This window comes from Mercenaria mercenaria, chromosome 1, assembly GCF_021730395.1.
Source record: "Mercenaria mercenaria strain notata chromosome 1, MADL_Memer_1, whole genome shotgun sequence".
Classification (NCBI taxonomy): domain Eukaryota; kingdom Metazoa; phylum Mollusca; class Bivalvia; order Venerida; family Veneridae; genus Mercenaria; species Mercenaria mercenaria.
Genome location: NC_069361.1, coordinates 74,379,572 through 74,402,378, shown reverse-complemented (window position 1 = coordinate 74,402,378; position 22,807 = coordinate 74,379,572). Strand labels below are relative to the sequence as shown.

The window sequence follows — 22,807 nt, the reverse complement described above, 5'->3', positions numbered from 1 at the left end:
AACTCGAGAAAATAATTTAAGGGGTGTTGTTTTCTTTTTCCACCATTACCAGTATACTTATAAAGTATTGCGTTACTTTATCCCTTCCTACATTACTCTACCTTTGTGCCACATTATTTTTGTTTTTACTTTGTTTTGCATCTCATTATTGTTTCTTACATAACATCACCTCTACACAGCAAGCATACACTCAAAAATAACCTCCGCCGTTCACAATGTGCTCCTGATAAACTTTCCATCTTTGATCGCAGACCTTGTTGTATGTTGACAACTCAGAACTCTATACGAGTTTGATAATGTGGCAGTTGACCTCAATACAATCGACACTATTTATTTTCCAATACAGGTAAATCCAATAATTGCTTTACAATAGATCTGTGACGGATTATCTTTGAACACCCCTGGACTTATTGGACTCAACTGCCACATTATCAAAGCTTATTAGTACATGTTGAATGTGTGCGACAAAATTGTGTTAAAATATTTATTATATGCTTGTAGCTTATTGGACTGAAAAAAAAAGAGATAATTCCACGAGGTGCATAAACTCATGCATGTATGCCCCCTCCCCCCCCCCCCCCCTCCCCCCAACGGAATCTGTATTAATAGCGCGCACGCCATCGCAAAATAAAATGTTTCATTCTAACGCGTTCTATGTTTCATTATTTGACGTTTTTCAGTTTCGTTTGGTTACGCTGGCGCGCGTGCCAAAACTACACACAGAACTTTCGAAATTTTGTTTTGGCGCATTTGCGCGGGCACCAGGACAACACAACAAAAGTGCTTCAAAAGTGGCGCGAACAACATTAGCTCAAAGGTCAAGGTCGCAGTGACCAGAACATTGAAAACAGTTTCATTTCAGTAACCTGGGATTCACTTGGCCCAGAACCTTCAAACTTGATAGCATGATTAGTCATCATATTAAGATGCTTCCCTCAAAGAAACTATGTTGCTCTGCGCATGTCAGTGGCTTCAGTGGGTTGGTAAGTCGTTATGTCGGGCTGTTGGTAGAGCGAACACTTTCCAGAACGTAAAACTTAGTAGCATAAAAGTAGATGATCCCCGTCGTCTTGTTGGTCAATAGGTCACAGGTCAGGGTCACGGGGTCATAAACCATGAAACCGGTTTCTGCTCAATAACTTGAGAATCACTTGACTCAGTAGGTGACATCTATTGAGGACGGATAGAGGTCAATCGGTATAAGGTCAAGTTACTGATATCTTCAACGTAGTAAGTCATTTAATTTTTGGTTGCGGGTTTATCCCGCTACCAAAGTTAAGTGTTTTTCTGACAATCATGTAGCATCTTTATTTGATTCCAAATCACATCCAAAGGAATTTGTTCATGTGCTACACAAAGTAGTCCCATTCATGAACAATGCGGATGAATTATCAATGATCAAGCAGTTCTTATTCATCCTCTATCCATTCACACCGGCCATTTAGATTATATAAGATCTGTCAATGATTAGGTATTCCAACCCATGGTTACATCACTGACTTCCAGCTGTTCATGTAAGGTCAGGCAGAGTTTATCTTAGATATGAGGCACATTAGTATTTGTTTCTTATACATGTATATTTACAGATTGGCATTTAAAATTAAAATAACTCTAGCAAAACCCGCAACCATCAGACATCTCAAGGCTTTGATTTCTCATTAACTTCATCACGTACTTGGTACCATTATTGCATACAAATATTACGAAGGATTTTTCAAGCAGTTTTTATTTAAAGTATATCTTTCTGAAAATGCTATTTTTGCTTCGAAACCGAAAATGGAAACAAATGACTGTTATAACAATGATTTTAATATATCAATTCAGAAATTGTTATTTTCCTCAGTGGCATAGTTTGATATGAGCAGGAAAGAGGCAAATCATTCTTTTACCTTCAATTTCGATTTCATTCATTTTGAAAATACTAAGATTATGTTAACAACCATTATCTAATTTACAGCATACAAACTGCATTATTTTTGCATAAACATTTGTTGTTGACAATTTCATAAAGACAATTCATAACTGTTTCAATCCATTCTTCCTTCTTTGGGTCCTCGCGGTGGTGCCGGTAACATCATGCCACCACATGTTATTATTTATTATCATGTACCCTCACTTGATACCATTTTTAACCAATGCTACTTCTAGTTCGCAAGTTCAACTGATCAGGCAGTAAAACTGATGTATTGAAAGTATATAAATAAGCATCCCAACAAGGTAAAAATATTCATATATATCATACTTCTAAGATATAGTAAACCAAATTAAAGTTTCTGGCAAATTATTCCTTCCAGACTGTCTGGAAAGATCAAGTATTTCACGTGTCAAACTCTTATAACTGACTTGACCAATACAATTCTTCAGATGAGTACTAATGTTATACAAAAACTGCCGTCTCATAGGCTACGGAAAAGAATGGATCAAACTTGTTTAATATATATGCATATGTACAGAATGCACACAAAAATCATAAACCTTTTTTTAATAATCTGTTTATAAACTTGTGTAGCGTCATTACAGCAATATCAATTGAACACTCCGGAGACAAATGTCCGCAAACCTCCGCAAAAATGTTTTTTTTTTTAAATGCCGGTTTATTGCCCGTTTCGTCAGTTGCATGTTTCCGATGTAAACCATACAATTTCTAGATTATGATATTGTAAATCACATATATAATGACATATTAATTCTTTACGTTTAATCTGTAATATGTATCTTACGCTGTAGGGATTGTGTCTGAGTGCTTAAAACTGTAAACACTCATTGAATCACATTGTTTTTACTTTTAATTTCCAAAAACTAAAAGCGAAAATACTTTCAAAATTCAGTTGAAAATACTGACGTCAAATGAAAAGTACTTTGCCGATGTAGCACTTGTTTCTGACTGTTTCAAACTGTAAACACTGTAAAACTGTAAACACTGACTGAATCACATTGTTTATACTTCGTATATCATCAAGAACTAAAAACGAAACTGATATTTGAAAGTATTGACGTAAATCCGTGGGGTCAAATAAAAAGTACTTTGCCGATATAGGAATTGTTTCTGACTGTTTCAAACTGTAAACACTCATTGAATCACATGGTTTATGCTTCGTATATCACCAAGAACTAAAAACGAAAATATTTGAAAATCCATGGGGTCAAATAAAAAGTACTTCGCCGATGCGTAAAAGTGCGACCACGATTTTAGACATCAGGAAAAAAACATTTGAATTGTTTATTGGAGTAGTTCAAGTGCTACTTATAGTTCGTACGTCAGTTTGCAGAGGTCAGTGTCAGCAAGGTTAAATAATTACTGGCCATAACCGGTAATAACAAGACAACGTGTATCATTTTCAGACTGCAGACGAGTTGGGACAGTCGTGAAATAATAATGGCGTCACAAATAATCATGTTGCTCTCGTTATTTTGTCTTCTGATTCTTATTGGACCAGGTAATCAAACATTAATTCAGGCATGCTTTTATTTGTTAAATACGTATGAAGAAAAACTTTTTTTCATTAGTTTAAAGAAGAAAAAAACTCACATGAAATGTGAATAGCGTTATCATAGTAATTTCTTAAATTGCAGCAGAAACTTTTAAAAGGATTGTGGGAAGAGGCAGAACCGGTGCATCATATGGCAGTTAAACATATAGGAAAACATTGCGACATGTCTGGATTAATTTTAAGGAATGCTACCCAGACTTTTTGATCAGAAAATATATTTTTTATGTGTAAGCAAACATCACTTCATTGTTTCGATAAAATTACATTTTTTCATAGAATCACATGTGTATTTAAAACAATGTATTAGTTCTAGAAAATGTATTTGGATAACTGGTTGCGCGGCTCAACGGAAATTTTGCTGAAGGGAAAATTAAAAAAAAAATCATAAAATGTCAAGATTGTTTCCATGGAAGGTCAATACTAGCCCTTCAGTCGGGTCAGTGCCATGGTGACACGTTCGAACTGGAATGTTTCCTTCCCGGGTTCGAAATATAGCGGAATATCAATTAGTATAGTTTACACGCACGAGTTTGTTGCGAAACGACGATACTCAAACGATTCAAAGGAATGGTTAATGTAACGGATTCAGTTCATATTTGAGGTTGATTTGAGTTTTAACTGAATCAAGGTCATGTGCCCGTAATGACACTCGGCAATTTCCGTGTGAATACATGTTCTCTTTAGGCGATTCGGGATTCTTCTTTCGTATATGTAGCTCAGTGCGTACACGACCTCCCGTACAAACCGGAAAACGCCGAAATCATATACAGTCCGTCGCCTTAATAAAGCTTAGCGGTTTACTTAAAAGCAGATAACTAAAGTAAAGAAAAATCGTTGTATCGAACATCGTGTTGGCTGAAAAAGGAAGCTGGACTAAATGTAAGATTGCAAAAATATTTGGAAATAAAAGAATGAAAATTTGCGAAAACCCGCAATCGTACTGCCGAACAAATGGTATGCATAGATATACAATGTGTACTTATCCCTGGCTTATCCCTGGAGTGAACTAACTCCATTTATTACATGTTTTTCAGTGAATTACCGAAATGTTAGAATGAAATATATCAGGTTATTTCACAGTGAAAAATATCATTTTTTTTTCAATAATAAAAAGATAATAAAATGGGTAAATTAAGTAAAACCAAGAAATAAAAAGAAGTTGTATTTGTTTTACTTGTAAGATTAATACATCTTCTACTAATGAACACCATATCTTATTAATATATTAATTTATTATTATTATTATTATTTGTTATTATTAATTACATTACTGTGTGAATTTATTTGTATGTAAAGATGAACTGTACATGTTCAAGTTAGATATAATAAAATGTCTGTTCTGTTCTATCTTACATTTTCACTCGTGGATATGCAACTCGCGAAATTATTGCAGCTGCTGTTTACTCGTGATCTTACACTGAAACAAAAAATCCTCTATGGTTAGGATATTACATGAGTGCCTTGTCATATTGAATTTATCAAACGAGCTGACTATTTAATAAAATGTGAGGCTTGTGTCGAGAACTTATTCAACGAATTTAATAAGTACAATATGGAAAGATAAATGGTAATATACTTTTATCACAGCTCTGATTTTCCTATTTCCTACTAAAACATCAAAACTTCTTTTTTACGTATCATAGATAAAGTCACTTCAACCTAAATCTGCTGTGGTTTTAAAAAGCGACATCTGTAGACGTCAAAATGTTATTTTTCACTAGTGTAATAACTGGCTTTATTTTTCTTCCATGATCTCAAACATCCGATGCATGTATTTACATTGGCACTTTTATGGATTTACATATCATGTTTTTCGTTATCATAACGTGTGTTAGAGATTCATCTGGCACGGTTAAGTTTTATATTTGAACATGGTGGGAATTTAAAGTGAGGTGGTTTGTGCACGATTAATCGGTTTAAACTACATGATGGCATTTTTTCTTTGACCGCCCCAGTGTGGTTTTAGCCACTGACCGCACCACTTCGTATCTTTCTGTGTTTTGGTTCTGGGACGACATAATTGGAACCCGTGTTTTACCCTTTTATGATCGTAAAATGCAACTAATAAGGTCTGAACACTTAGTTTTGCTGTATCTCTGTGATTCCAGCAGGTATAAAAGTTTTGATATCATACTACATATTTTCATTTCGATGTAAATTAAATGTAAAAACAAACGTTTTAGCCCAGCTTTGCGCCATATCACCTGTACTGTGTAGTTGTGCCGTATTTAGCCCAGCTTTGTGCCATATAACCTGTACTGTGTAGTTGTACCGTATTTAGCCCAGCTTTGCGCCATATAACCTGTACTATGTAGTTGTGCCATATTTAAGCACCAACTCAGCAAACCAATTTGTCGTTTGTTTGTCACTTTCTGTATACATAACCGGCCCATACAAAACCATACATACACTACCATACTGGAAACTATTTGTGCAGTCTGCATTGTAATAATTTCTGATCCTCAGGGATCATGAAATCGTTTCAATGTTTCTGTGTAATAGAATTCTGCTTAAGCCGTTTGTAGGGTGTGTAATGGAGTTCAACATTCCATTAAATCTCACGAACAGACTCGATGAAACCGAATCTGCTGTTATGTATTTGGTTGCGTTTTATGTTTCTAAAGGATTGTCTTATGGAATCTTAAATTTTACAGTCAAAATGGCAGTTTCTATCATGGTTTCTGATTTATTTCACACATTTTTACAGGTGTGAATGCACTGCAATGTTACTCTTGCGAAGGCTGCAACGATCCGTTTAAGTCTTCAGGTGTCTCAACAACTGACTGTTCGGAATCATGCGAGAAAACTAAAGGAGAGATGAGTATGGCTTTGTTTATATCATTTCGTAAAAGTTATGTATGAATCGCTTCATTCGATACATTGGCATATCTTTTTAAAAGAGTTATCATTTCTTAAGTCAGTCTAAGACTAATTGGAGGTGTTGACGAAATTGTGGTATGGAAGTTTTTTTTTTTTAAAATACTACATTTATACTGCATTTATGCAAGTTTATGAATTTTAGAAAATGTTATGAGGTAAAAGAAATGTGAAATGGTGTACCAGAGTAAAACAAAAGACATGTTGATTGGCAAGGCGAGCGTTTAGGTTTTCGCTCTGCAATACAAATGTATATGATTCCAAAGGCACCAACTTGGAATCGACTGTGAAAATATTATGTATAAAAAACCAAATATTTCAGTATCTTGTGTAAAGAAGAAAATTATAACCAGCGTTTCATACCTATGAACATTTTGAGCTTTAGAATTGACTTAAACGAAAAAAAATCTTGCTTCGTAACATAGGACTTAGGTGTATGAATGAAAATGTTACTCACTGATACAATCTGCATTCGAAATTACAACCTTTACAGTATCTATAGCAATGAGGAAAAATATTCTTATAATACAGATGGTGTTCAATACGTCAAAAGGAGTTGCGGCAGTGGTACCGAGACTAAGTGCAGCGATCAAAATGTTGAAGGCGTCGAAGTTACGCTTTGCACATGTACTACGGACAAATGTAATGGAGTGGACAGGGCGAATATGCACTTGATGACTTCACTCACATTTACAGCATTTCTGATAGTGGCCAGAAGATATATGTTTTGAAATATAACAGACTAAAACAATGTAAATATTCAAGTAGCTCTACATCTTTTGTGAAGTTTTCTTTTGACCAATGACAGAAAATATAAAAAACATTGTTAAAAGGGATGAGTTTAATCTAATAGTTACATTCCAGTAAACCATCGATTTCACAATTTTCAAGATTTTATTTTCAAAGCCATGGCTCATTTAAAGCATATAAACAATGTAGGAAAGAAAGTCTCATATGCTTAACAGACTACTAACAGGGGAAAAATATATAATTTTTTTTACAAAATATAACAAGTTTTACTAAAATTGCTGTGTTTTTATTGTTCATAAGTTGTTCAAATTTCAAGTTAAATAAAGTTGGATTTCTCTAGTGATAAGACTTAATATATTTATATTTGTTACTTAAAATGTTTACTATCAAACAGAAAATGGAACTTATCACTTGTCTGGTTGTCATCACATAGAGTGAAAAAGTAAATGTAGAAAGATGGTATTACGATTCTCATCAAGCATGCATATTTGAGCCGCGCCATGAGAAAAACCAACACAGTGCATTTGCGACCAGCATGGATCCACAGCAACCTGCGCATCCGCGCAGTCTGGTCAGGATCCATGCTGTTCGCTAACGGTTCTTAAATTGCAATAGGGTTTGAAAGCGAACAGCATGGATCCTAACCAGACTGCGCGGATGCGCAATCTGGTTTGGATCCATGCTTGTCGCAAATGCACTATGTTGGTTTTCTCATGGTGTGGCTCATTTCCTCTATTGATACAAGCGTTTGAGTATTAAATGTAAGTATAATGTATTCATTGAAACCTGTAGCTAGTGTATTGTCTTTAATTTGTGAATCGTTATGTTGTATTGGAACATATTTGATCATTAACGTGTGGGCAATATATATATTCAAGTGTATGTACGAGACAAAAAACGTTCACAGCAAGAGGAGGCGTGACAATAAAAAAGACTAGGCTCATGAGACATACGGATATATTACAGTCCGTATTTGCAGTTAAGAAATTCTTTACTTATTTTTATGTTAAAATTATCATACTGCATATATTAACTTTTATAATACTTAAAATGAGAGTCAGATATACAGTTCCAAATGTACAAGATGTGTTTTTTTCCGGGATGTTATTGTGAAGCTGTATAAGCGTCCAGAACGATTTGCTATTCATACGGAATAATTGACTTAAACAAGTTCATAGACGTTCCGTTTGACTTTAATTTTTCTCAGTTTCATATATTAAAAGTTTACGTTCATCATATCACACTGATACCGTTTTGTTTTATTTTTATCTCATCTACTTTGTGCAAACACTTTAGGCAATATAAAGGCCATAATTATCAGTTTACTCAAATTATAGCAAATAGTTTAAAGCCCTTTAAAACAGGATGCAGCACTAACCAGACAAAATCGTACGATTAGCAAACTGTAAGCATATGACGGATGTGCTCGTATCACATACTGTACAGATCCTGTTGCTTTGATATTTCAAAGTGTTTTTTCCTGTACCAGCTTAATCAGTATATAATTATCTAACGGACAAATACCACTTGACAAAGTTCCATACTGTGTTTTTATGGTTCATGACGCTGTATCTGTATAGTAATATACGTACCGGGATGCTTCGAATATAAAACGGTCTTACGTTCAAACGTAATTGTTACTTCTTTTCCAACAACACATCTACAATTTTCTTTCAGCGAAGCAAAATTGTACATGTGTTGTTGCTTATAGCAAACCGTTCCAGCCAATCTGGCTAGTTCATGCTAAAAGTTTATACTACGGTAAAGGGTGGTAATTCTGTGAAATCTTTGTGTTTACCAGCTTGCTAAAAATTAGTTAATCTGGTAGGTCCATACTGACAGTTTTTGTTAGTGTTACTGGTGGTAGACCTGTGGAATGTTTACTAACTGGCTAGCACTGGTTGATCTGGTAGGTCCATGCTGACAATTTATGATACCGTAATTGGTGGAAAACCTGCTAATTAAAGTGTTTTCCAACCGACTTGAACCGGTTTAGCTGGTAGGTCCATGTTGACAACAAAGTTTATAATACCGTAATGGGTGGAAAACCTGCGGATTAGTTGTGTTTACCGAGTAGCACTGGTTGATCAGGTTGGTCAATACTGACAGTTTGTGAAACTGTAAATGGTGGTTGACCTGTGGATTTATTGTTTACCAAATGGCTGCTCTGGTATGTCCTTGCATAAGTTTATGATACGGTAAATGGTGGTAGACCGTCCGATTGAGCCATTTTAACGCAATAATGTTTTGTAGCGTTCCTCCGCGGCTCCGGTAAGTTAGTCATCATTTTAGCATTTATATCAAACAATTTAGCATCAAATCGGAGACAGGTTAATGTAACTGTTCGACAGAATGAATAAACAAACACGTTTGGTCTGTCGTAAATGTTGTCGTAAATTTTTGCATTTGCTTACAGTAGGGCATGAACACATTCACATTTTATGATACTATTTCCTTAAGATAAATAGGAACAAGTATACAGAGGACATTCATTTATTTATCCGTAATCGCAGTATGTTCAATGGTTCGTGCAAAATATCGAATGGATTCATCATCAAAAGTTGCAGTTGATTTAATACCTTCTAAGTATCTTTACACTGAAAACTTATGTCAAAATGTAAACACTTATTTTTTAGTTTTTAGATAGTTTTACATATTAAGAGTCATAATGGATGGATGTATAATTATCTTAAGTCTCTGTTGACGTATTTTTTCATCAGTGTTATGCACATATGACATGTATATGTACTGCATAGAAATTCAAAGGTTGGAAAATTCTGCATTTCCTGCACGGTCAATAATTAACATTCTAATATGGCTAACAATGCTTTAATCATCACAACGATATTATGTTGACGTCACTTCAACGTGATATTTAGCGCCATGTACGCATCAAGAAATAGCCCTTTCAAATGTCATGAAATATTTTACTTAATAACATGTTTTAAACGAAATGTCACATTGCACAAATATTTTGATTAATTATACACATACTGAATTAGTTATTCGCTTTGCTGAATATTTCGCAATAATTTTCGCTCGAACTGAATTCTGCAGCAAGACGTATTACCGTTTCCGGTCCTGGCGTGTTTTAACAAATACCTACTATTGGCGCCATGCTTGAGCGAAGAAACAGTTCCGTCATATTTGATATAAATTTTACATTCTAACACGATCCGATTCATTTTCCTATTAAACAAAGAAGGCTGGAGACAGTGATTTATTAAACAACAATTCACTGTTCTGACGTCACAACTATTACGTCATAGCGTCAAGCGGCGTAACGGCGCGCTGGAAAAGAACCCGATTGAAAACGGGCAAATATCTAATGCAAGCCGACAAGGTGTACTTTGAAGTCCTTGATAACGTGTTAGAATCGAAATAATATATCTCATTTAGTGATTTGCTCTTGAATAAATCACTGTTTGTCGTTCAGATGCGTAGCATTATACCACTCGGGCTACGCCCTCGTGATATAATTCCTTCGCATCTGAACTCCAAGCAGTGATTTATTCAGCGACAAATCACCGATGAGATATATTATTTCTTAAATAAAGAACATATTAGAATCGAATAATTTATAGCAAAACAGTGCTTTATCACTATTTATACACTCGAGTGGTTATACGTCGTCCGAAATAATTTCACTCGGGCTGCGCCCTCGTGAAAGTATTACGCCCATCGTGTCGCCTTTCTGTCGATGAAACACAATCAGTTATTGATCTATTTTTGTTGTCTTTCACACTACTTTAACCATCTGATGAATTACTTTGTATTATGGACTCTTTCACTTTATAGTACAAACATGTTAAACACATAAAGTTATGAAAAATAACTTCTGGACTATTCACTCAGTTTATTGTCCCGAACTTAGAAATTGTTCATTCACAATTATTTGCTGGGTCCTTATATCTTGATTTGCACAGCACGACATTTTAGTCAAGGAGCTATGGGCCTGAATTAAATTATCATTACAAGTAATGAGATTTTACTTGCATTACCCATTACATTCAATGACGTAGCAAAGAGGCATTACATGTTACTGTTTTCAGTACCTAAAGCCTAATAGCCGCAATGTTGTTTCTTTCTGTTTAAATAAGCTGGGCAATACATAAACAGATAATTTTTGATTGTATGTTTGAAATTCTTTCATAGCAAATTTGTACTCAGCAGCCAATAAATTTGCCTGTTACATATCAGAATGGTATAGTAGAGCGAGTAACCCAGAAACCTCCAAAATTTTTTTTAGATGTACGAACAAAAAGCGTCCATGACCCAAAAACAAGCGAGTGGCAGAAACATGTATGAAAGTATTATTTCATATAATAAATAGTGGCTAATCCCAACGTTAGAGGTTTTCCATCATCAAAGCTTATACATAGAGATAAGCCACCCTTGCTAAGATTAAAGTGATATTCTCAAAAGTATTTTAAAAACTGGAAGAAAGTCATTATCCTTATAAAGCTGTGTGTATGTGTTTTGTTTCAGCGTCTTTTTAAAGCACATTTTTAGTCATAAAAATGACAGTGTCTGCTTGTATTAGTGAGCATAAAGCCCAGTTATACATAGCTGTCTCACTGGAATGAATATCATGACGTAGGTCACATTATACTGATACCGGGCTTACCAGTTCAAGACCTAATCTCTTAATGTTGAGGCTACTACTACCATTTTTCGTTTCTTTGGTATGACGCGACCAGGGAACGGATGCTCACTCGTGGCGGACGCTTTAGATACCAAAAAGCTACAAAAGTGGTCTATAAAAGAAATGCTTCTCATATTGTATTTGAATAGTTGTTTTTTATTTTCTTTTTTCTCGGATCACAAAGTGTCTAATAGCAAACAGGAAAATCTTACTAAATAAACAATTTTATTGTGTAAAATAGGGCAGTACAGAGCATCAGTTTATCTCTGATACATAATTTTATATTTTATCATATTTACTGATACCGTAATACAAAACTAACGTGACCATGTTTACATGTTTTATAATTTTGATCCCCCTTTTGTATCAGAGCAGAGTAACTGTTCTATAATAACACAACCAATTATTAGACATATGATAAAATAATTGTCTAAAATATAACAAAAAATCAATTATACTTTGCTGTTCACCGGCAGCAGTACACCTTCTGAACATATTAATAAATTAGTAGTGATTTCATTCAGTTCATAAAAAAATAACTATCAATCTCTCAAATATGCATACCATCATATAAGAAGTAACATCAGTTTCCCACTTACATAATTATATGGCAATTAACATATTATCACCAGAAGAGAATAAATTACCTCTTAGAGGTTTTCAACAGCAACTCAGTGACATATAATATCCGAGTTTGTGGTGCGAATACATTGTTTCGAATATGTTTGGTTATACTTCGTTTGGTTATTACATGTTTTGTCTTTATTTCAAGAACAAAATATTAAAAACAATACAATCACAATTTTATCTCAAATCATTTTTTTTACGTTAAAATCTTCTATTTCATATACCATTTAACCGCGCTATTTTGGCTAGCAAGTAAGAATATTGAAGTTCAAATATATATTGCTAACTTAATTTTAATTAGTATAAACGTTATCAAGAGATTGTAAACAACAACAACAACAACAGTATCAACACCAAAACCATACCCCCGCCCTTAACAAACTTGTTCACAAACAATGTACAAAACTACAGATGGTCTTTGAAAAAAACAACATTATAATGCCTAAATCTGTTGCTATAATTTTGACGAATCACCCCTGTGCAGTATATCGACTGCTTAGAAATATAAGGTAGTAAGTCTGTAGAAATTATATAGCACTTAAATCTTATACTTCTTGGGCATCAATATTGCGAGATTCCGCACAATCTAAAACACATTTTCGTTATACAGTAATCGCATTCTCATATAAATATATTAATAAATACAAATCTGTTGCGTTTGATTTCTAAATCCGCCATGGCGCTTTATTCTTCCTACAGAGCACCCTTTTCTCTGAGATCATGTCCATATGCTGCCTTACAGAGCATTATTGTATGCTAATTAGAATCGCTGCCTTCAATTTTTGGATAGGTTTTTCTATCACCAAGGAAACAAGACTTCTAAATCACCTTTTCAGTGACTCGAAATTCTCTTGTAACCGAACTATTTTGTATTTAGATTGATATGTAGTTCCGAGAATCTAAGCGCATATAGTTCTTTTACAGTCACAATACATGGAAGGATCTATGCTGTTCGCTAATGGTTTCTCTTATTGCAATAGTCTTTGAAAGCGAACAGCATGGATCCTGACCAGACTGCGCGGATGCGCAGGCTGATCTACATCCATGCTGGTCGCAAAGCCACTATGTTGGTTTTCCCATGGCACGGCTCATTTGTTTTCGGTCAACCAGCATACAATATGTATATCCAGTATCACCAAAGAGAGAAAATATTATAGGCCGCATTTACCTAGCTACTGTGTATGAAAAACTTGTGCATAGTACGGAATATTGTTTAGCTCATCATGTCGGGTTGCGTACGTCAATGTTAGATTCTGCAGTGCTAAAAGGAAATGCAGAAAACTTCTCCGTGGAAAAGACCGGGGTAATATTTTAGAAATTATCTTCTTACCTTTCCAGGGTAAATGTGAGAAATAATGTATTCGTGGCAAAGCACGATCGTCTTGAACCATGTCGGGAAGAGATTCCTCGGTGGATAGCAACACTGGCTAGTGAATCCAGGACAGGCGTAAACAACCACTATAAACCTAAATAAGTATAAGTGCAAAGAATGTAAACACCATAATAAAATGTGGGTTAATTTGTCACCCACATCATACTTGTTATGGAAATTTAAAATGACACTCGTGCACTTATCCCTGTGTTTCTGGGCGGCATCCCAGGTCACCAGTTCTCTGGTCCTTAGTGGCGGTGTTTTTCGTATATTTTCCCATACATAGTCCTCAGGGTCAGTGCTTTGTTGTGAACAGATGCACATAAATGTATTTTATAGGTAGATAAAATTATTTATGTCATTGTTGTACATTTGGGTAAATGGGTCCCACTCATAATTATGTTAATGTATGTACTACGATAAAAGCCAATCAGGGAGTTCCTTTTATCACGTGATACCGTTTAACCAATCGGGAAACGGCATTTTCCCTTTTTGGAAAATTTCCAGAGCCAAAAACACTCTTCTTCTAAGTTTACTTTTAGGCTAATTTCTGGTTTTATCTTGCCTTCACCTCCGTTTCCGCCTCCTCTTTCAAGAGACATTTTTTTAGCTCTGAAAGGTTTCTCTTTTGTAAATTCATTTACATTTCTTGATATGCTTAAGGCGGTTTTTCAGCCTTGATTTCTGAAATTTTACATTTGTTAAGGTATTGTTGCGGGTGGTACTTTTATCCCAGATATATTAAATATATATTTGTTAAGGTATTGTTCGGCAAAATAGATATTGTCCTTTTTCAGTCAACACTTAGACCTACAAAGTATGTTGACATCAAATAATCTGTAATGATATTAATTTCTTCATACTGACATTGAAAAACAAACATTTTCTCTCTAGACTGGGCAAGAGATATTGTTTTTTTTTTCTTTCAGAAACTGGTATCAGAGAGGATTGATTTTATGGCCAGGTCCTTTACATTTAATTACTCTAACGACTGATGCCAGTCTAGTCAACACTTATTTCACTCTTATATTTTCCCATACATAGTCCTCAGGGTCAGTGCTTCGTTGTGAACAAACGCACATAAAAAAGTTTATGTTGAAATTAGTTCAACTTCAAAAGTTACCTACCTGTATTGACATGCCTGCATTGTAATACTCTTTAATTTAGTCACGTTCTTTAACAAAGAATTCTTCCAAACATAATCTACCGTTGTTGAAAATTGTACGACCATACTGATGCGGTTTTTTAATGTTCAAGCACACTATTTTAAAGTAACTGAAAAGTAATTTTAACAAATGATTTATCATTGACAAAATGGAAAATTATTTCAGTTGATTACCTCCTTGGATCCGGAGCACTGTATTAAAATACACAAAACATTACTCGTATGTATTCTTTCCGATTGTCGTGAGTGTAAGAAGCTGATATCATTTAATTGTCGGTGTGTAAGAAGCTGATATCATTTGATTGTCGGTGTGTAAGAAGCTGATATCATTTGATTGTCGGTGTGTAAGAAGCTGATATCATTTGATTGTCGGTGTGTTAGAAGCTGATATCATTTGATTGTCGGTGTGTAAGAAGCTGATATCATTTGATTGTCGGAGTGTAAGAAGCTGATATCATTTTATTGTCGGTGTGTAAGAAGCTGATATCATTTGATTGTCGGTGTATTAGAAGCTGATACGATTTGATTGTCGGTATGTAAAAAGCTGATATCATTTGATTGTCGGTGTGTACAGAAGCTGATATCATTTGATTGTCGGTGTGTTAGAAACTGATACCATTTGATTGTCAGCGTGTTAGAAGCTGATATCATTTGATTGTCGGTGTGTACGGAAGCTGATATCATTTGATTGTCGGCGTGTTAGAAGCTGATATTATTTGATTTCCCGGTTTATATATTTAAATCATGTTAAGAATATTATATCGCCCGATATTCGACGATAAAATAATAACGTCTATTAACAATCATTGGAAGTTATCGGATGATGAAAATAAAAGAAGATTTAAAAAATTGTAACCTGACAATAATTTTACAAAAATACAAATATTTTTGCATACATTTTACTACAAACATACACATCTGGCAAACACAGGCGACATACTTTTTTACATCGGGTATTTTTAAACATTTATAATAATCAAACTAGGATGATAGTCAAACTAGGATGCTAGTCTTTTGAACACTATATATCCAATTTTGCTGCCCTTTATTGGAATTAATTTTCATTTTGATATTACATATCTTGAACATAGTTTTATCTCTGAATTAGAAATGTATTTGCCTATTATTCAATACGAAAATGACACTACTGTCGTAAAGTGAAAAACCTTTAGGTAATCTTAAACCGTATATAGAACATACATGTATTGATACATGTTAACCTTATATAGCCTATAAATTTGAATAAGACAACTTTCGATTTTAGAATGGTTGTGAATCATTATAAAACTAATATCAGACGGTCATCTTTGAGAATATATTTATAAACTCATATAATTTTCAAGACAATAATCCATAGACTTAAAGCAAAAAAAAAACCCATTAATTTCGATATGATGTCACTGCATGTAGGACACTCATTAAGTCAATAAAGCACAAGCAAAATTATTTGTGAACTAAAATAGTTGTTTAAATATGTTGATATAAAAAGCTTTGAAAGTTTTGAAAATGGTCAACGTATTAAGCTTACCTTGATATACATAACATCCACTGAGTTTTATTTGTCGTTTTTAATCTAAAGGTATGACGATATATCTATATAAAATAGTAATAAACGAAGACGATTATGTTTTATTTTGATTTGAAATTGAGTAATACATAAATCAATTAACATGTTATGAATGTTATTGTCCGTCACTTTTAATGTGAAACTCGTGAATGTTCCATATAATTCCGTAACGATATATTTATTAAATAATAATTGATGACGACAATTACGTTTAGACAACAATCTTTGGGTTGTAGCTTCGAGTCCTTCGTGTGACCATATCTTTCTTTTTCAAATTCTATCTGCAAACTAAACAGGCAGGAATGTCTTATCCGATCACATTTTGTGGTTCATCTATTGTAAGAAATACGCTCTTTGCAACCGTTACAGAAAATGTCGAATGATTTTTTAAAAGTTTCTTTAGATTAAAAAAAAAAACAACAAAATGCTTGCCACCAACGTTTCCTGAAAATAATTACAATGTGCTACAAGAGTAAACAATTGTAATAACATAAAATATTGTAATAATAAAAGCAATTATAATTAACTCTTGAAGCACACCAACTTATTTACATGATGTTATAAAAATATATAAATAAAAAAAAAAACAAAAAAAAAAACAACATTCTTTTAGATAAACTGGAACAGTCGATATTTGATAGGTAAAAACCTCAACTCTTTCCACTCGTATGCTGCCAAACTATTGAATTCTCTTCCTCAAGAAAGTTATTTCAACCAGTATGAGTGCGTCTACTGAAAACTTGGAGCGGGGAGGGATGTACCCGTACTTTTTGTTCTGATCCCCCTTAGTTTGTATGCTTTCATATTGATGTTTTTATGCAAGCTTAGATAAGCTAGTTTATGATTTGCCTGTTCTACTTGACAATGTTTTGATATATTATATTGCCGTTTGTTACCTGATCAGGATCAATGCTGTTCGCTAACGGTTTCTCTAATTACAGTAGGCTTTAAAAGCAAACAGCATGGATCCTGACCAGGCGGCACGGATGCGCAGGCTGGTCTGGATCCATGCTGGTCGCAAACTCACTATGTTGGTTTTCACATGGGACGTCTCAATTATGTACTCCGTGTTGGTGCTTGATTGCTCTATATGTGCGTCATAAATGTGTGATAAGTATTTGTGATTTGATTGAGGGGTGTATGAATGGATGTTTGCAATTACTTTTATTATATTATCCTAATTATAACATCTCATATCTTTGTGATGATTTTTATTACTGGAACAACTCTTATTGATCCCCTGGAAGTGTTGTGCTGCTGTTGAATCAGATTACCTCAAATCTGATTTGAGAAAATAAATTATCTAGTCTATATTCTATCTGTTAATCTGTCGATCTATCTTTCAATCTATCTATTATCCATATCTGTTTACACACTAAAATACAAACTAAGAGACGTTGACAAAAAAATGTCTTTGCTAAGTGTGTAAAGCAAAGATGGTTAAATCGGAGTATCACTATTTGTATAGTTGTACATGCATGTGTTATTATGAGAAATGAACATCTTGCTCACTATGCCTGAACTGGTCTGCTAATATGTAACGGAATTTATGAATGATTTGTCTGTTGAAAATAAAAATAACTTTAATTTATAAACTTTCAAAATATTTGCGCCAATGACCTGTTTTAGGAAGATAAGCATTGAAAAGCTATTTGCTTCTTAAATGTGAATATATATGCTTATTTATTTCTTTTGTAATACATTATAATTTTCACAGACAAAATCCTGTTATAATATCTATAATTGTGTATGCGTGCGTAGTTATTTGAAATGCTTCATCAACGTTCTCATCTGTATAACTAGTATCAGTCTCTTTTCCAACGCTTATCGTTCTCAAAGCGAGTTACAATAATAACAACAACAAATGTGTCTTATGTAAACTTATCTTCAGTTATAATATTCGGCGATTTAAACTTAAAACTTGCAAAACATTCGATTTCCTCTTTGTCCGTAGTACACTCTGCTCAACCTTTCCGTACTTTATAGTATGTCAGACTACACTCCACTCATCCTCTCCATACCTTATAGTATATACAACTTATCCTGTAACCATGCCACCAGTATATTATAGATGAGAATTAATGTTTGCAGTTTGGAGAAGCATTAAATTTGTAGTTTTACATTAAGGTGAAGTGCTATGCTGATGAACATATGGATTTAGTTGCCAAAATGCGTGAGTACTTTGTAAAGCATTATAATTAACGCAAATTGGATTGTGACCTTAACGATGATGTTCATTATAACATTACTAGGTTCTACAAACCAGAACATTTTGCAATAATGCAAGTGTACATTAATATATTAAGTTAGATCTACTATAAAATTATGAAATCATTTCAGTATTATTTAATGGGTGTGTTATCAAGACCAAAGTGTCGATACTTATTAATCAGTTTTAATCGGTTTTGACTTATCAGTTATGTGACCTTGTTGCTATTATTAGTAAATATTACAAATTATTGGAAAACCAATGTAGTGGTTAAAGTTAGTATCGCCGTCTATATTTAGACCTGGAAATCCAACACATGTTTAGCCACTAGTCCAAATAATATATTAGAACGTTTTCTGGACAGCGTGATCTGCTGTCTCCGTTAGAGGGATGACAACTATAAAATATCAGATCATAAGATAAGTCATCCCGATAAGACAAATGAGTAAGGATACATGTAGGCATATAATATAGACATGTCACTTCATCGTTTAAGTAAACTACATTTTTAGCCAACTTCACCCTTGTAAAATTCACGGACCCTATGTACATTGTTCATATCATCCGTAAACTATATATTATAGTACTAAAATAGAGAAAAGTGGAAACTTCACAGGTCGTCCAACACGACAAAAACGAAAATGTTGCAGGCTCGGTTTGATTGAGCCTGTTCATGGACGGTAGTGGAAATGCATGCTACCGTCCACGCCCTCTAGCCCCGGGTTGAGCAGAACTCAACATTTACACATGCTAAAAGTACAAAAAGCAATTTAGAGACATCCGCAGATGTATTCAAACGGCGGTGAACATGGAACCTTCAATGATACACGTGTTGAGGCGTGTAATTCCATGAAGAGCGGCGTTTGGTCCCCAGATAAAGTAAAAGGTTTGCCCCAAACGAGAAAACAATGGGCAGAACTAAACAAACTGGAATTTAGAAAGGGGATCTGAGGTTATGGGGCCTGCGTATCACAGGAACTGTCAAAAGACAAAATTAAAAAGCAGGCACCATATCCAAGGGGTGATTATACAATACCCAAGGCTATGAAAGCGGGAGTATTGGAACCACCCAGGCCAAAATGGTCATGTTGAGAAACGAAACAGTACCAATAACACGACATAAAAATCGTGCTGAACGATCTGAGAAGATCGAAATATAACAGCCCTGATTGAATGTACGGGGAGACTTTTTACGGCCGCCACACGGCACAAACAACGCTGCTGTGATAATAAAATAGAGAAAAGTGGAAACTTCACAGGTCGTCCAACACGACAAAAACGAAAATGTTGCAGGCTCGGTTTGATTGAGCCTGTTCATGGACGGTAGTGGAAATGCATGCTACCGTCCACGCCCTCTAGCCCCGGGTTGAGCAGAACTCAACATTTACACATGCTAAAAGTACAAAAAGCAATTTAGAGACATCCGCAGATGTATTCAAACGGCGGTGAACATGGAACCTTCAATGATACACGTGTTGAGGCGTGTAATTCCATGAAGAGCGGCGTTTGGTCCCCAGATAAAGTAAAAGGTTTGCCCCAAACGAGAAAACAATGGGCAGAACTAAACAAACTGGAATTTAGAAAGGGGATCTGAGGTTATGGGGCCTGCGTATCACAGGAACTGTCAAAAGACAAAATTAAAAAGCAGGCACCATATCCAAGGGGTGATTATACAATACCCAAGGCTATGAAAGCGGGAGTATTGGAACCACCCAGGCCAAAATGGTCATGTTGAGAAACTAAACAGTACCAATAACACGACATAAAAATCGTGCTGAACGATCTGAGAAGATCGAAATATAACAGCCCTGATTGAATGTACGGGGAGACTTTTTACGGCCGCCAACGTTTTAACACAGTTTCTACTTATGTCCGGATTTACTTTTGCCTTGCATTCTTTACTAGTTTTTGGCCGTGATAAACAAATAACTGATACAAATCGGGGTTGAACTTTAAGACCTTTATCAGACTTTAGTCTTTTATATCTGTTTCTTACTGATCTTCCGCTGAATATAAATTTGAAGATTATGTAATATTTTGTTTACATTTGTTTTCGGTCAACCAGTTTACAATATGTATATCCAGTATCACCAAAGGGAGAAAATATCATAGGCCGCATTTACCAAGCTACTGTGTATGTAAAAACTTGTGCATAGTACGGAATACTGTTTAGCTCATCATGTCGTGTGGAGTACGTCAATTTTTGGTCAACGAATGACGCGCTACACAATGCACGACAGTACTACAATACATGCAAGCGACACAACGCACTGCAATGCGACACGATGCTTGACATTAATGTCGCGATGTTGACTCGTATTACCCCCGTCGTATCGTGTGTCAAGCGATGTCACACTGTCGCATTGTGTTGTGTGTCGGTCGTCTACCCATTTAGGTCGATGTACGTTATGCGATACGACGTGCGAAAAAAACGATACGACGTGCGACACAATTTATGTACCTAAAGGGACCTTTAATATAGGTCATAATTGTGGAAATTTAAAATTATCTTTAGAGTCCGTCTTTCCGTTCATTTCACTCCATGCATCTCCTGACCATAGCTCCGCAATTCGATGATACAGAAAGGGTTCAAAGGTTTACGAGGTCAGTTTCATATCCGGTCATTGGCTCTTAATATTCAGCAATGAAAAAAATGTCTAAATCGCTCTCGAAGGCTATATCCTCATATTTGGTGAACGTCTTTGTCATCTATCAAGGAATTTGATGTAATTTGGCAAAAAATCTTAACGATTTAACTTGTCGTGCGGACGTCTCAGGTCCATGCTTCAATGACAAGTTTACGCTTAAAGATAAAGAATAAGTGTCTGTTTTATGTCCAGTTTATAACTGTCACCCATCAAGAGTTTTGCCTTGAATGTTCGAAGATTAAGGAAGGCTACTGTACTCGCCTGGAATCGTTGTCGGCGATGGCGTTAATTTCAGAGCAAGTACATCTTTTTAACTGCGGCACTTATTGTATTAAAACATCACAAAATGGTTGATGACGACTAATAGTTTAGTGGCAGCTGTCTCAAGATCGAGGTCAGTGATGTTAAATTATCTAATTGTACAGGTGAAAGTTTTCTTGTATGCTTCTCACTTTCAATATATCGTTTAAACTAGTTTACCTTTAATCATCAAACATCACATGGGGATTAATGTACAAGGGAGAGAAATCCCCCATGAGAATCTGCTTCGCATTCTTCACTCTAATTTATATGTCATATTGTTGTTTAAGGGGACGCATATTGCTACATTCACAGTTCATACAGAAATGAGGAAGGGGTGCATATTCAAGAAATTGATGGTGGGAAGATAAAAAACATATTCCTAAATTGATGTAATACTGATGGACACCAGTAATATTCAGTACTTTGTGGATAAGTAGGTGGTAATATGAATGTAATAGGAAAACGGAGGTCTTTGTGAAAGTACATTCAACACAAAATATTAAGCTTCTGTATAAGGAAAATACAGATTTTTTACAATACCAGTGTAACAAATAATGTTGTAGGGATGTGATTTTCTTTTTAACGCACAAGGTTTGCTTAAACATGTAAAAATTTAACGCCACGTCATTTCAACTAGGGATGGACGCCATCTTTCTCATTGATGAAAAAAAAATGTAAATAAAAAAATCAGAGTGGGATTAGCATTGTAAGGACATAACATGACATTCTACACAATGAATACCTTAGTACAGATATCTAAGATGTCACACAGGTCTGGTGGGTTAAATGCATAACGTCGATCACCTGAAATTGATCTTGAAAAAGTGGTTAATGTTAGTTTATTTACATGGTTTTTAATTTTCCCACGACTTCTCGGCGAGTCACTGCAAAAAGTATTACTGCGCCGGACGAACGGTAACTCTAATAATCAACGGGAGACAACTTAGGTGTCAGCACGTGTATGTTTTTAAAAAGAAAAAACCTGTCGATGTTTATAATTTCTTATTAAATAACGAATCCTATTCAGAAATTCGTCTTTAATATCAGATAATTATTAATTTCTATGGACATTTATCAAAAGTGGACTATATTGCAAATCAAACTCATTTCCGCTTTCAGTTGTCAGGCACTTCCGTTATACTTTTTGACAACA

The 22,807-nt window shown here is 34.8% G+C and overlaps 2 protein-coding genes across 5 annotated transcripts in view; both read left to right on the top strand.

Annotated features, from left to right (window-relative positions):
• The first annotated feature begins 3,278 nt into the window (after positions 1-3,278).
• LOC123533852 (uncharacterized) lies at positions 3,279-8,365 on the top strand. The gene is made up of 3 exons (XM_053551004.1): positions 3,279-3,437; positions 6,199-6,312; positions 6,900-8,365. Exons 1-3 carry the CDS (start codon positions 3,377-3,379, stop codon positions 7,097-7,099), a joined length of 375 nt encoding a protein of 124 aa, XP_053406979.1. The 5' UTR covers positions 3,279-3,376; the 3' UTR covers positions 7,100-8,365.
• Positions 8,366-13,559: 5,194 nt separating this feature from the next.
• Positions 13,560-22,807, top strand: part of LOC123533858 (uncharacterized) — a 34,431-nt gene continuing 25,183 nt past the window's right edge. The window contains exon 1 of one of the 4 annotated variants that reach the window (XM_053550912.1): positions 13,560-13,693. The gene's annotated coding sequence lies outside the window, so the exon portion shown is untranslated. Of the gene's footprint in view, positions 13,694-18,529; positions 18,668-22,807 lie in introns of those variants that run through there. The other 3 variants (XM_053550904.1, XM_045315806.2, XM_053550910.1) reach the window with 3 other exon arrangements.